Source organism: Procambarus clarkii, chromosome 40, assembly GCF_040958095.1.
Source record: "Procambarus clarkii isolate CNS0578487 chromosome 40, FALCON_Pclarkii_2.0, whole genome shotgun sequence".
Classification (NCBI taxonomy): Eukaryota; Metazoa; Arthropoda; class Malacostraca; order Decapoda; family Cambaridae; genus Procambarus; species Procambarus clarkii.
In genome coordinates this window covers 15299056-15313066 of record NC_091189.1, presented here as the reverse complement: position 1 = coordinate 15313066, position 14011 = coordinate 15299056, and the positions used below count along the sequence as shown (strand labels likewise).

The 14011-nt window shown below is 47.0% G+C and overlaps 1 protein-coding gene across 2 annotated transcripts in view; it reads left to right on the top strand.

Moving 5' to 3' along the window:
* LOC123757927 (homeobox protein homothorax) overlaps window positions 1-14011 on the top strand; it is a 96555-nt gene that overhangs the window by 75268 nt on the left and 7276 nt on the right. The window contains exons 4-5 of one of the 2 annotated variants that reach the window (XM_069338735.1): window positions 2240-2290; window positions 7798-7848. In XM_069338735.1, coding sequence (XP_069194836.1) covers window positions 2240-2290; window positions 7798-7848 — 102 coding nt within the window. Of the gene's footprint in view, window positions 1-1430; window positions 1482-2239; window positions 2291-7797; window positions 7849-14011 lie in introns of both variants that reach the window. The other variant, XM_069338734.1, reaches the window with a different exon arrangement.

The following is a 14011-nucleotide window of genomic DNA, read 5'->3' as shown; positions in this document are numbered from 1 at the left end:
AGATAGATCCATGTACTTACCTAATTTTGCCTGTGGGGGTTGAGCTTCAGCTCGTTGGTCCCGCTTATTGCTTTGATTTCATTCGGCAAACCACTTGCTAGAGTATACGAGTATACTTGGCCAAATTAATGTATCGTAATTTTGCATTAGAACGCTCCGAAGCTAATTATTATTATTATTATTATTTTTTACTGAGAATAATAAATTACGTTTTTAAACTAATATTTTCTCTGTGGACCAAGTTAAGCGGTAAACTGTTTATATCGCTCAAGGTGTAAAGTAGATGGGTTATGTAGACAAAAGTACTACCTCTGTGTACATACAAAATCCTGCTTGTGCACTCATTTAATAATTCATCATGTACATAAGAGTAGTACTTCGATGTACACACACGCTGCTGACTGTGTTCTCGACTAGTACATCAGTAGGTGCCTAAAAGGCCTCCATTGGTACACAGACACATACAGTGTACAACTTCATAAATGTTACAATTTTAGTTTGAACAAAAATGAAGACTTAATTTGAATAGTAGTTTCAATAGTATTGACCCATGCTTGCGTCTCACGATCACGTAGTATTGACCAAGGGCGTAAGGCGGTAGTCAGAACATGTGTGTGACACCTGTTAACACCTACAAAGCATCTGAGTGCATATGTTCGCCCATGTTAAATTCACACTAACTTCGTTAATTATAAGAGATGAGGAATTAATTGTTTTTTTCTTTAAAAGAATCAAACTTTTGTACACTTGAATTCCTAAGACTCCGGTTGAATGACTTTGTAGATTCTGTTTGCAAAGAAATGTTAGCTTCGCGTTCCATCGTTTATATATTTTTCAATCACTTCCAGAGTCGTTGTTTTCATATCGACTGGCTCAGGGTTCCCTCCCAGTGACTAATATCCTACCCATTGACTCATGATTCCCACCCATTAACTCATGATTCCCCTCCCATTAACTCATATTTCCTCTCACTAACGCATGGTTCCTTCCCCTCGCCATATTTAACGTCTTCTTCTCAAAAGATTTGTACCTCCCTCACTGACACGCACTTCCCCTCGCTAGACACACACTTACCCTCTCTAGACACGCATTTACCCCTCGCTAGACACGCACTTCCCTCCCTCAAAGATCTGCCCTTTCCCTCAAAGGCATGCACTTCTCACCAAAGATCTGATGCTCTTCCCCACAAAAAATAAAGCCTTCCCTTCCCATCCCCCAAAACTTACCCTTCTCTTCCCAAAGACCCGTACCTTCCCCTCTTCTACACACTTCATTAATCTAACCCTACCCAGTTGAGGCCTCTCCCTATCCTTGCCTGACTTACAAACAAAAAGAGAGAGAGGAATCATATCCCAAAATTGCGAAGTGAGATTATTTAGAGCCCGTCTTAAAGTGGATGTTATTGTGTTTTTCTCCCTGGTCGTGCGCAGCTTCGACACGAGAAGCCCTACTACTACTCACACCCCGAAGTTGACAGCATGGTAAGTCACCATCACCACCACCGTCACCATCACCGTCACCATCACCGTCATCCGTCAACACCACCACCATGTTCATCCACCACCTCCAACATCTTCATTTTCATCAGCACTGCCTTCTTCATCATCACCAGCACCATCTTCATCATTTCATCATCTGTGGTCTTATCACCGCCGCCGTCATCTTCATTATCACCGTCATGTTATCATCTTTACCACCGTCACCATTTTCATCATTATCACCACGGGCCATCACGACCATCACTATCTTCATCACCATCATCGTCACCCTCCAGGTGAGAGAGCCAATGAGATACCCTGATGCTTTAGGATCTCTTTGGTACCCCCTCCCCCCCCTTTTCCACTCTTCTTACTCTTAGCCTCTTATGTATTTTTGTTGTCTCACCTTTATGGTTTCCTCCTTCCCTCCTTCCTTCCTTCTTTCCTTCCCTTTGCCCTCCCATCAATCATCTGCCCCTTCCCCCCCTCTCAGAGGTTAATAGGAACAGATGGGGGCCGCCCGGGAGATACACACACACACACACACACACACACACACACACACACACACACACACACACACACACACACACACACACACACACACACACATACTATATATATTATTGTTTTTCTTTTATTTTACATATTTTCCTTTTATGTTTTAGTTCTGTCCCCCCACCTGTTCATTTTCCCCACGGGCGGTCTCGTAGCTGGTCATCTCCTTTGCCTACTTAGCCTTCGCATTTTTGCTTTTGCAGATTAGACAAGAGAAGCCATATTATCAGGCAAATCCAGAGCTTGATAGTTTAGTAAGTAATCTCAGTGTTTCTCTTTGTTTGCTAGAGGAACAACCTTAGGTGAGGGGTAGGAAGAGGGGGGGGGGAAGGGGTGCTGATGGAGAAGGGGGGGGGAGTTTCTTTAGAAGGAGAGGGGGTTCATTCCTAAATGGGAGGAAGCTTTCTTGAACAAATAGATCAACTCCAGAAGAGGACAAACAGCATGAGGACAGGAGGAGTGAGAGACACTCTTGGATTGAATGGGAAATATCACGCTTGGAGTGGGTGAAGGATCACTTGCAGGATGGAGGCTTCTTCTAAGGGGGAAGGATTCCTCCCAGAGGGAAATGACTTCTCCAGGAAGAAAAAAGGCTTCCCCCCTCATGGAGTACTTCCTCTTCTCTGGCAGAGGAATACTCCTCCAGGTGCAAGTCTTCTTTAGGGCATATGTCAGGGTTCCTGTGAGTTGTATTGTACGTCCTACTTAAACTTTCCAAGATAAGATAAGGATCACCTTAGACAGGATCTCTATAGTTTATTTCATATGTTTCAGTTCCCTTTACTTATTTTCAATTACAGTGAATATATATATATATATATATATATATATATATATATATATATATATATATATATATATATATATATATATATATATATATATATATACTTTTGAAATTAGTTGTTCACACTTAAGGTTTCTTCTAGAGGTAAACTAGATATAGATTTAAGACCCTTTCATGACAATCATCCAAATAATCCAAATCAATTAATGATTTGGATTATTTGTAACATGTGTGTGAGAGTGTGTGTGTGTGTGAGAGTGTGTGTGTGTGTGTGTGTGTGTGTGTGTGTGTGTGTGTGTGTGTGTGTGTGTGTGTGTGTGTGTGTGTGTGTGTGTGTGTGTGTGTGTGTTTAATTTTCAAAAGAAAAGTCAACCGTGCTTAGCGATGCCATGCTAGAGGGTCATATATCCATGCATAAATGTACCTTTAAGGCTGACTTGGAGCCATTAAGTTATGGTATTTAGGTATTATCACCCTTGTTGACAAGCTGTAGTAACTATCAGAGGCACGAGCGTAGTTATGGCAGAGGGAGCGAGAGTTACGGGCACCAATATAGTCCAGCAATGTGTTAATTAGTTAATATCAAGGTAAGCTGAAGGGGGGATAGGCAGAGGGGAATGGGGACAGGTAGACAAGGAGGAGAGGAAAGGCGATCAAGATGATGGTAGGCAGTTGTAGACCATATTTAGATCCTCATGTATTTAGCTGAGGACACCTAATGGCAGCGCCATTAGCGATCATAATGGCACAATCCTAATGTCATATTAACCAGGCTGGTAAAATCACAGTCAATTTTGTTTTGTTTCTAATAAAAATGTCCGAGTGGGCAAGAGGAACAGCGGTTTATCACACGGTAACGACCCCGCACTGACATTAAAACGCGGATTTTGTGTAAATGGTTTAATACCGTAATTTGGGCCGGAAGCGGCCGGCCGCCCGAGTTTGTTGATGTTGGTTTACGGCTGTGTTTGGCCTGCTGCAGGTGGGGGCAGCAGGGCAGGTCGGCAGCAGGGCAAGCAGGACAAGCAGGGGCAGGGCAGGGCAGCGGGGCAGGTCGGCAGCAGGGCAGGCAGGACAAGCAGGGCAGCAGGGCAGGCGGGGCAGCGTGGCAGGTCGGCAGCAGGGCAGGCAGGACAGCAGGGCAGCAGGGCAGCGGCAGCGGGCAGGTCGGCAGCAGGGCAGTCGGGGGCAGCAGACAAGCAGGACAAGCAGGACAAGCAGGGCCAGGCAGGGCAAGCAGGACAGGCAGGGCAGGCAGGGCAAGAAGGGGCCAGATTCCTGCCCGCCTCCCTGCTGTGGCGGTCCAGGCAGCAGGCGGCCTGCTGACTCTGACCTACCTAGATCATACCTCCTTATCTTCACTTATACCTCCTGGACCTTCATTATACCTCCTGACCTCATTAGACCTCCTTACCCTTCATCATACCTCCTTACCTTCATCATACCTCCTTACCTTCATTAGACCTCCTTACCTTTCATTATACCTCCTTACCTTCATCTTACCTCCTTACCTCATCATACCTCCTTACCTTCATTATATCTCCTACCTTCATTAGACCTTACCTTCATCATACCTCCTTACCTTCATTTATACCTCCTTACCTTCATTATACCTCCTTACCTTCATCATACAATCTCCTTACCTTCATTATACTCCTTACCTTCATTATATCTCCTTACCTTCATCATACCTCCTTACCTTCATAATACCTCCTTACCTTCATTATACCTCCTTACCTTCATCATACCTCCTTACCTTTATCATACCTCCTTACCTTCATCATACCTCCTTACCTTCATTATACCTCCTTTCCTTCATTATACCTCCTACCTTCATTATACCTCCTTACCTTCATCATACCTCCTTACCTTCATCATACCTCCTTACCTTCATTATACCTCCTTACCTTCATCATACCTCCTTACCTTCATTATACCTCCTTACCTTCATTATACCTCCTTACCTTCATTATACCTCCTTACCTCATCATACCATACCTTTATCATACCTTAATCATATCTTACCAAGATCATACCTCCTTACCTTGATCATACCTTACCAAGATCATACCTTACCTTGATCATACCTTACCTTGATCATACCTTACCAAGATCATACCTTACCTTGATCATACCTTACCTTGATCATACCTTACCTTGATCATACCTTACCAAGATTATACCTTACCAAGATTATACCTTACCTTGATTATACCTTACCTTGATCATACCTTACCAAGATCATACCTTACCTTGATCATACCTTACCTTGATCATACTTTACCTTGATCATACCTTACCAAGATCATACCTCCCTTACCTCGATCATGCCTTACCTTGATCATACCTCCTTACCTTTATCATACCTTACCTTGATGACTTTTCTGGGAGCCCTTCACCACTACCTTCTATGTGCACCTCGTAACACTCCCCTCCACCTCACAGCGAGAACCCTATCCTCATCCTCATGCCTGTCTGCTTCAGCGTTGCCTTCTACAGGTAAATACAGCTATGGTATGAGGTCGGGCTAGCAGGAATGGTGTTCAGCAATTGGAGTATACCTGGAGTGTACCTGGAGTGTACCTGGAGTGTGCCTGGAGTGTACCTGGAGTGGGTTCTGGGAGTTGCTCTACACCCTAAGCCCGGCCCGGTACCAGGTGATGAGGGGTGAGGAGAGGACGAACTGAAAGAGCTTGTGATAGAGCGCCATTTTGTTTGATTGGTGCGTTCGGGTAGGCGGCGGCTCGCAGCGGATGCGGCTTGCCTGTTAATATGCAAATGGGTTGCAAAGCATCATGGAGCCGCGTAGCCTCGGGATACCGGCGCTACCTCTTGCAAGGCGGTCGGCGGGCTTGGAGATAGGTATTTAGATATTGCTGCTCTGTCCAGGAGAGGCTTGTCTAGGGGGGGTGGAGGAGGCTTCATCTAGGTGGGGGGGGGGGGGGGAGATAACTAGTAACGGATCATTTTTAGGTCTAGTATGGGAGCTAACAACTGTTGACTGTTTGTCAAGTTCAAGTTCAAGTATGTTTATTGAGATATGCAAGAAATACATCTCAAAGGGATAGAGTAGCTTAGGCTATTTCTACCCCCCCTTACTGTTGGTCTAGGTGTAGTACGGGTGACTTTGTAGAGGCTAGGTGGAAAGCACTGGGTGATTGACTAGAAGCGAATACCATTGTTCAACAAGGCTAACAGCTCTGCCATTATGTCTTGTCATCTGTGAGAAAGATAATACCTCCAAGATTTCATTGTGGGGGTTGAACACCTATTCTGTTTGGATGGAGAGGAAGGAATTCGATCCTGGGTCGGTGTACTTTGGGATATGGCCATAGGGGAGTCATACCTCTAAGCAACTAGCCATCTTGAGATTCCTTGCCCTCTTACAGCTCTACAACCCTCCTGAGTCAATGGTAAACTTAGCACTGATGAATACAGGTGTTTAATTGTTGGGTATTAGTGTTTAGTACTTACAGTGCTGTTGACAGGTGAGGGTGAGGCTCTGATGAGTGTAGGGAGGGATGAGTGGTAGGGAGGGATGAGTGTAGGGAGGGATGAGTGTAGGGAGGGATGAGTGTAGGGAGTGATGAGTGTAGGAGAGATGAGTGTAGGATGAGTGTAGGAGGATGAGTGTAGGAGTGATGAGTGTAGGGAGGGATGAGTGTAGGGAGTGATGTGTAGGGAGTGATGAGTGTAGGGAGGGATGAGTGTAGGGAGTGATGAGTGTAGGGAGTGATGAGTGTAGGGAGTGATGAGTGTAGGGAGGGATGAGTGTAGGAGTGATGAGTGTAGGGAGTGATGTGTAGGGAGGGATGAGTGTAGGGAGGGATGAGTGTAGGAGGGATGAGTGTAGGGAGTGATGAGTGTAGGGAGTGATGAGTGTAGGGAGGGATAGTGTAGGGAGGGATGAGTGTAGGGAGTGATGAGTGTAGGGAGTGATGAGTGTAGGGAGTGATGAGTGTAGGGAGGGATGAGTGTAGGGAGTGATGAGTGTAGGGAGTGATGAGTGTAGGGAGTGATGAGTGTAGGGAGGGATGAGTGTAGGGAGTGATGAGTGTAGGGAGTGATGAGTGTAGGGAGGGATGAGTGTAGGGAGTGATGAGTGTAGGGAGTGATGAGTGTAGGGAGTGATGAGTGTAGGGAGTGATGAGTGTAGGGAGGGATGAGTGTAGGGAGTGATGAGTGTAGGGAGTGATGAGTGTAGGGAGGGATGAGTGTAGGGAGGGATGAGTGTAGGGAGGGATGAGTGTAGGGAGTGATGAGTGTAGGGGAGATGAGTGTAGGGAGGGATGAGTGTAGGGGGATGAGTGTAGGGAGTGATGAGTGTAGGGAGGGATGAGTGTAGGGAGTGATGAGTGTAGGGTGTGATGAGTGTAGGGAGGATGAGTGTAGGGAGTGATGAGTGTAGGGAGTGATGAGTGTAGGGAGTGATGAGTGTAGGGAGGGATGAGTGTAGGGAGTGATGAGTGTAGGGAGTGATGAGTGTAGGGAGGACTGAGAACGCTTTAAGTTGAAGAAACTGAAGACTGGCAGCGTTACCAGGCTAACTTAGGGAGTAGGGGAGACAGCACTAACTAGCGGTGTATATAGATTACCTGTAGATGATTTCCATAGTTTTCCTTTCGCAACGTGGCCTGAGACCTGCCTGTCTGGGTAATTGCCTGCTCTATAACTCTGTGTTCAGAAGGTACATAGAGTTAACACCTCTCTCTCTCTCTCTAGAGCTGTAGCGTAGTCACTAACGTCAGACAAACGGGTGAGCGGTCAACAAGGGATGATAATCATGGCAGTAAAACACTGTGAAAATACAATAACTTGATCTGATAAAAAAAAATCATGTAATTTTGACTTGATAATAAAAAAGAAATCTTTACTGTGTTACATAATCAAATACATTTTATGGCAAAATATATATATTAACGTGATTCCAACTCTCTGTACTAATTAATTTGTGGTTTGAATTTTTTCCCACAGATGGTCCAAGCAATCCAAGTTCTCCGATTTCATCTTTTAGAATTAGAAAAAGTAAGTTTATCGCGCTTTTGTTTAATAACAGGTACCCTGATCATTTTAGGAATTTTGTTTGCTGTGTATACTTTTGTTATCCTCACATAGATAACCCATCACCGCTGGCACTCGGCGGGGTGCAGATACCAAGTGTTTTAACTTACCAGAGTTGTTTCTTGATGCTGGCCGATACCTGAGGTAAGGTGTGGGGGTCCGTCAGGTGATGCACCCCCTTCCCACCCCAGGGGGAGGGGGGCTTCGTCAGGTGATGCACCCCCCTTCCTACCCCAGTGGGGGGGGCTCCGTCAGGTGATGCGCCCCCTTCCCACCCCAGGGGGGGGCTTCGTCAGGTGATGCACCCCCTACCCACCCCTGGGGAGGGGGGCTTCGTCAGGTGATGCGCCCCCCTTCCTACCCCGGGGGGGGGGCTCCGTCAGGTGATGCGCCCCCTTCCCACCCCGGGGGGGGGGAGCTTCGTCAGGTGATTCACCCCCCTTCCTACCCCAGTGGGGGGCTCCGTCAGGTGATGCGCCCCCTTCCCACCCAGGGGGGCTTCGTCAGGTGACGCACCCCCTTCCCACCCCAGGGGGGGGCTTCGTCAGGTGATGCACCCCCTACCCACCCCTGGGGAGGGGGGCTTCGTCAGGTGATGCACCCCCTTCCCACCCCAGGGGGGGGGCTTCCGTCAGGTGATGCACCCCCTACCCACCCCTGGGGAGGGGGCTTCGTCATGTGATGCACCCCCTCCTCCCTTCCCCCCCTTTCCTAGGGGTTTCCCCAGGTGATGCGCCCTCTCTAGGCGAGTCGGTCAGGGGATGCGCCTCTTTTCCCTACTCCCCCGCAAGGTGACTCCGCTTGCTACCCCTTCCACCCAAAGGGATTCCGTCAGATGTGCCTTTCCCTCTCCCCCAAAGAGCATCTGGCCTCCCCTTCCCTCCCCCCATAAGGATTTAGCATTCCCCACGATCATCTGGCACCCCCCCCCCCACTTAAAGAACGTCTGGCACCCCCACCTCAAAGAACGTGTGGCAGCCCCCCTCCCCCCCACACTCAAAGAACGTCCACCTCCTGTCAGGTGATGCGCCCCTTTCCCCCCTGAGGGACTTCGTCAGCAAATATGAGGGCGCATCAGCGTGCCATAAACAAATATAAGGCATGAGGTGTGAGGGCGGGTGATGCTTCCCGTCCATGTCAAGCCTCACAAGTATCAGCCTTTCCCATGGTTAGACAGTTTAGTTGCAATTTATCTTCAGCCCTCTGTCCTCTTATTGGCCAATTGCCCGTTAATCCAGCCGCCATTACCCTATGTTTATGAATGGAAAACACACTACACGTGACTCAACAACCCGTCCTCAGACCAAGTCCATTCCATCCAGCGGTCAACCCCAAAGACGCATTCATCAATTTTAACATGCTGTTCATTCAAAACAGGATTTTTTCAAATATAAATTAATATTATTTTATGTTAGCAAATTGTACATATTTAGTTGTTGGTTAGGTTAGGTGTTTAGTTCTGTTGGCGATTTTTTGTATTTGTAGTACGTGGGTGAAGCATTTACAGCGTTGTGGTTCGAACAAAATTCGTCAGTAAAGCACTTGTTCCGGAAATGTTCGGACGAAATCAGTTGTGAGTCGTTTGTAAACTGTTTTTCATTCATAAACAGGGAGTTTGGCGGGTGCACAGAATCACTTTTGGGTGATTCAAGTCTCAATCGACTTGAGAATGGTCCAGGACGGACCGAAAGGTCGTCGTCCCTTCAACTTCTAGTGTGTGGTCTGGTCAACATCACTTTTGGGTCTTTGTTTGGAGGACGGGCTGTTCCATGCACCCGCCAAACCCTCTGTTTATGAATGAAAAACGGTTTACACAAGACACAACTGATTTCGTCCGAACACTTCCGGAACAAGTGCTTCACTGACGAATTTTGTTCGAACCACAACGCAATAAATGCTTCACCCTCGTACTACAAATACAAAAAATCCCCAACAGAACCGCAACACATAACCTACGCCTTACTACACATAGAACTTTAACATATAATGATATATAGGAGAACCAACTTATGTTTAATACATATCATGTTAATATTTAGGATTTGTCTTGTATACGGCCGCTGCTTTAACGAGCCTGGCTTGAGGATTAGTTGGTTTGAAAGGCCCTTTGAAAATGCTTTACCCACATGCCGCAGATATAAATGATTACCAACAGAACTCAACTACCTAACCCAACCTACTGTAGGCCAAGCTATGCACAAAATTCTAATATTAATTTACATTTGAAAAAAATACTGATTATTATTATTTTGTTATTAGTATGTATTGTTAGGCCTAGGTTATGTTAGGAGTGGGTCCAGCCTATCATTTGTAAACAAGCTCTCAGTGATAAATAAATACCTCCCCGTTTCTCTCTCTCTCTCTCTCTCTCTCTCTCTCTCTCTCTCTCTCTCTCTCTCTCTCTCTCTCTCTCTCTCTCTCTCTCTCTCTCTCTCTCTCTCTCCTCTCTCTCCCTCCCTCCCTCCCTCCCTCATCTCCCCTCCCTCTCTGCCTCTCCCTCATCTCCCCCTCCCTCCCTCCCTCTGCCCTCCTTCCCTCTCTCCCCCCCCCCATACCGTCCCTCCGTCCATTCCTCCCTCCCACTTGAACATGGTGTTGAGCTCCAGATTGTTTACCTCTCGTTATCGACATGAGGAGCGTAACGTGTTGATGGACAAATGTTTTGAATATTTAATTTCGTCAAGGGAGTGATTGTTGGCGTCTGAAGTCACGGCGCGGGAGTTTTTTTCCCCCGTTCCTGTGCATGTTGCACGGCGCTGATGGCAGGGCGCTCTTGCCTCTTGTGCCTCTTCACCACCCCTCTTTCTTGGCTCTTCTTGTGCCTTTTCTTACAAACTTTTCATCTCCTTGTCTCTCTCTTTCACCACAGGCACTTCCTTCCCCCCCCCTTCTCCTGATTCTCCCTTTCCCCCCCTTCCGTTCTCATCCCTTTTTCCTCTCCTCTCTTCTCCTTCTCTCTCCTCAGGTCTTCTGGATGATGCTTCTTAATCTTCCTCCTCTTCCTCCTCCTCGTGGTGGCTTGTATCTCACAAGTCTCCACTCTTCCTGGTTGGTGACGTGTTGCCTGTTCCTCTTGCGTTATGATGTTCGTCTTTTGTTGTGTTCCGTACACTTCTTGCCGTTATGTTTTGTTAAAGAGTGTTCCTCACGTCTCTTTCTTATACTTTGTTCCTCCGTGTTGCTCTCTTCCTCCTTGTGTGTTGTTGTCGTTCTCTCTGTGTGGTTTCTTGCGCTTGTCTGTCACATGTTTTGTCATTTGTGTGCACGCACGCTGGCACTCACTCACTCACTCACTCACTCACTCACTCACTCACTCACTCACTCACTCACTCACTCACTCACTCACTCACTCACTCACTCACTCACTCACACACTCACACACACACACACACACACACACACACACACACACACACACACACACACACACACACACATACTGCATATTTTTGGATTGCCAGAAAGCCTTTGATACAGTACCACACAAGAGGCTAGTGAAAAAGCTGGAGATGCAGGCTGGAGTGAAAGGGAAGGTACTCCATTGGATAAAGGAGTATCTAAGCAACAGGAGACAACGAGTCAGTGTGAGGGGTAAAGTCTCAGATTGGCGAGGACGTTACAAGTGGAGTCCCGCAGGGGTCAGTCCTTGGACCTATGCTGTTTCTGATATATGTAAATGATCTCCCAGAGGGTATAGACTCGTTTCTCTCAATGTTTGCTGATGCAAAAATTATGAGAAGGATTGAAACAGGATGATAGTAAGAGGCTACAAGATGACCTAGACAGACTGAGTGAATGGTCCTATAAATGGCTGTTGAAGTTCAACCCAAGCAAATGCAAAGTAATGAAACTAGGCAGTGGAAACAGGAGGTCAGACACAGGATACAAAATAGGAGATGAAGTACTTAATGAAACGGACAGAGAGAAATATCTAGGAGTTGATATCACACCAAACCTGTCTCCTGAAGCTCACATAAAAAGAATAACGTCTCCAGCATATGCGAGGCTGGCTAACATCGGAGCAGCGTTCAAGAACCTTAGTAAGGAATCATTCAGAATCTTGTACACCACATATGTAAGACCAATCCTGGAGTATGCGGCCCCAGCATGGAGCCCGTACCGTGTCAAGCACAAGACGAAGCTGGAAAAAGTTCAAAGGTATGCCACTAGACTAGTTCCAGAACTAAGAGGCATGAGTTACGAGGAAAGGCTGCGGGAAATGCACTTTACGACACTGGAAGACAGAAGAGTAAGGGGAGACAGGATCACAACCTACAAAATCCTCAGAGGAATCGACCGGGTAAACAAAGATAAACTATTCAACGCTGGGGGTACGCGAACAAGGGGATACAGGTGGAAATTGAGTACCCACATGAGCCACAGGGACGTTAGAAGGAACTTTTTCAGTGTCAGAGTAGTTAACGGATGGAATGCATTAGGCAGTGATGTGGTGGAGGCTGACTCCATACACATTTTCAAATGTAGATATGATAAGAGCCCAGTAGGCTCAGGAACCTGTACACCAGTTGATTGACAGTTGAGATTCGGGACCAAAGAGCCAAAGCTCAACCCCCGCAGGCACAAATAGGTGAGTACACACACACACACACACACACACACACACACACACACACACACACACACACACACACACACACACACACACACACACACACACACACACACACTTGTTCCTCAGCCTCGCTATGTTATGCTTTCTATATAAGGCCTAGTGTCTGTGTGCTCTGCTTGCCACAGCAAGGGGGGAGACAGACAACCTTTACTCTCCTCCTCCATTTTCCCCTCCCCTCTTTTTCCCCCTCCCTTTCTTTTTTCCCCCTTCCCCTCCTTTTTTCCCCCCACCCTTCTCCCCCTCACCCTTCTCCCCCTCCTTTTTCTTCCCCACCACTAGACCCCTCGCGCCGGTCGCTGCCATGAGGGCCTCCAGAAGTTGGCAGGATATTCCCCGGTGCTCGAAGATACTACCGGTGGGGAACTTACGTGTAAACCATTTGCATTTTCAGGGGGAGGAATTCTCGGGCGAGTATTTACATATTTCCTCGAGTTCTCTGATGTAAGCGACGGATGCGGGAACATAATTTTCCGAAGCATTTGGGGAGGGCATTAGTTAGTATTTTGTTTTCGGGTCAAGGACTTTGAGCGTCCTCGTACTTTTTTTTTCCCAAAGTCAGGAAGTTTTTTATTTCGGCGATATTGTCCCGATGGCGTGGATGATGAGAGAGAGAGAGAGAGAGAGAGAGAGAGATTGAGAGATTGAGAGAGAGAGAGAGAGATTGAGAGAGAGAGAGAGATTGAGAGAGAGAGAGATTGAGATTGGTGAGGATAAGTTGAGCAGGAGGACGTGAGATGGAATATTAGGAGAGCTAATATTTGGATGTTTGGGGGGGGGAGGGGGGTGAGAGAATATTAAGGATGGGGTGTGAGAGAGATAATATTAGAATGGGGGGGACTCTTCCTCCACATGTTGGTGGTTGTGGAGCAGAGACTCTTAGTGCTCTGGTAGGTGTAGGTGTAGCTCTCTCACCTGACCCCTCTCTATGGAGGGGTCAGGTGTAGGTGTAGCTATGGAGGAGTCAGGTGTAGGTGTAGCTATGGAGGAGTCAGGTGTAGGTGTAGCTATGGAGAGTCAGGTGTAGGTGTAGCTATGGAGAGTCAGATGTAGGTGTAGCTATGAAGGAGTCAGGTGTAGGTGTAGCTATGGAGTGTCAGGTGTAGGTGTAGCTATGGAGAGTCAGATGTAGGTGTAGTTATGGAGGAGTCAGGTGTAGGTGTAGCTATGGAGAGTCAGGTGTAGGTGTAGCTATGGAGAGTCAGGTGTAGGTGTAGCTATGGAGGAGTCAGGTATAGGTGTAGCTATGGAGGAGTCAGGTGTAGGTGTAGCTATGGAGGAGTCAGGTGTAGGTGTCTCACCAGATACACTTACTTCTAAGACCTGATGCTCAAGTTGGTAATTGGGGCAGATGCCAAGTTTCTTTGTCGTCGATGTCATCGTTGTCGTTGCTGCTCTCTCTCTCTCTCTCTCTCTCTCTCTCTCTCTCTCTCTCTCTCTCTCTCTCTCTCTCTCTCTCTCTCTCTCTCTCTCTCTCTCTCTCTCTCTCTCTCTCTC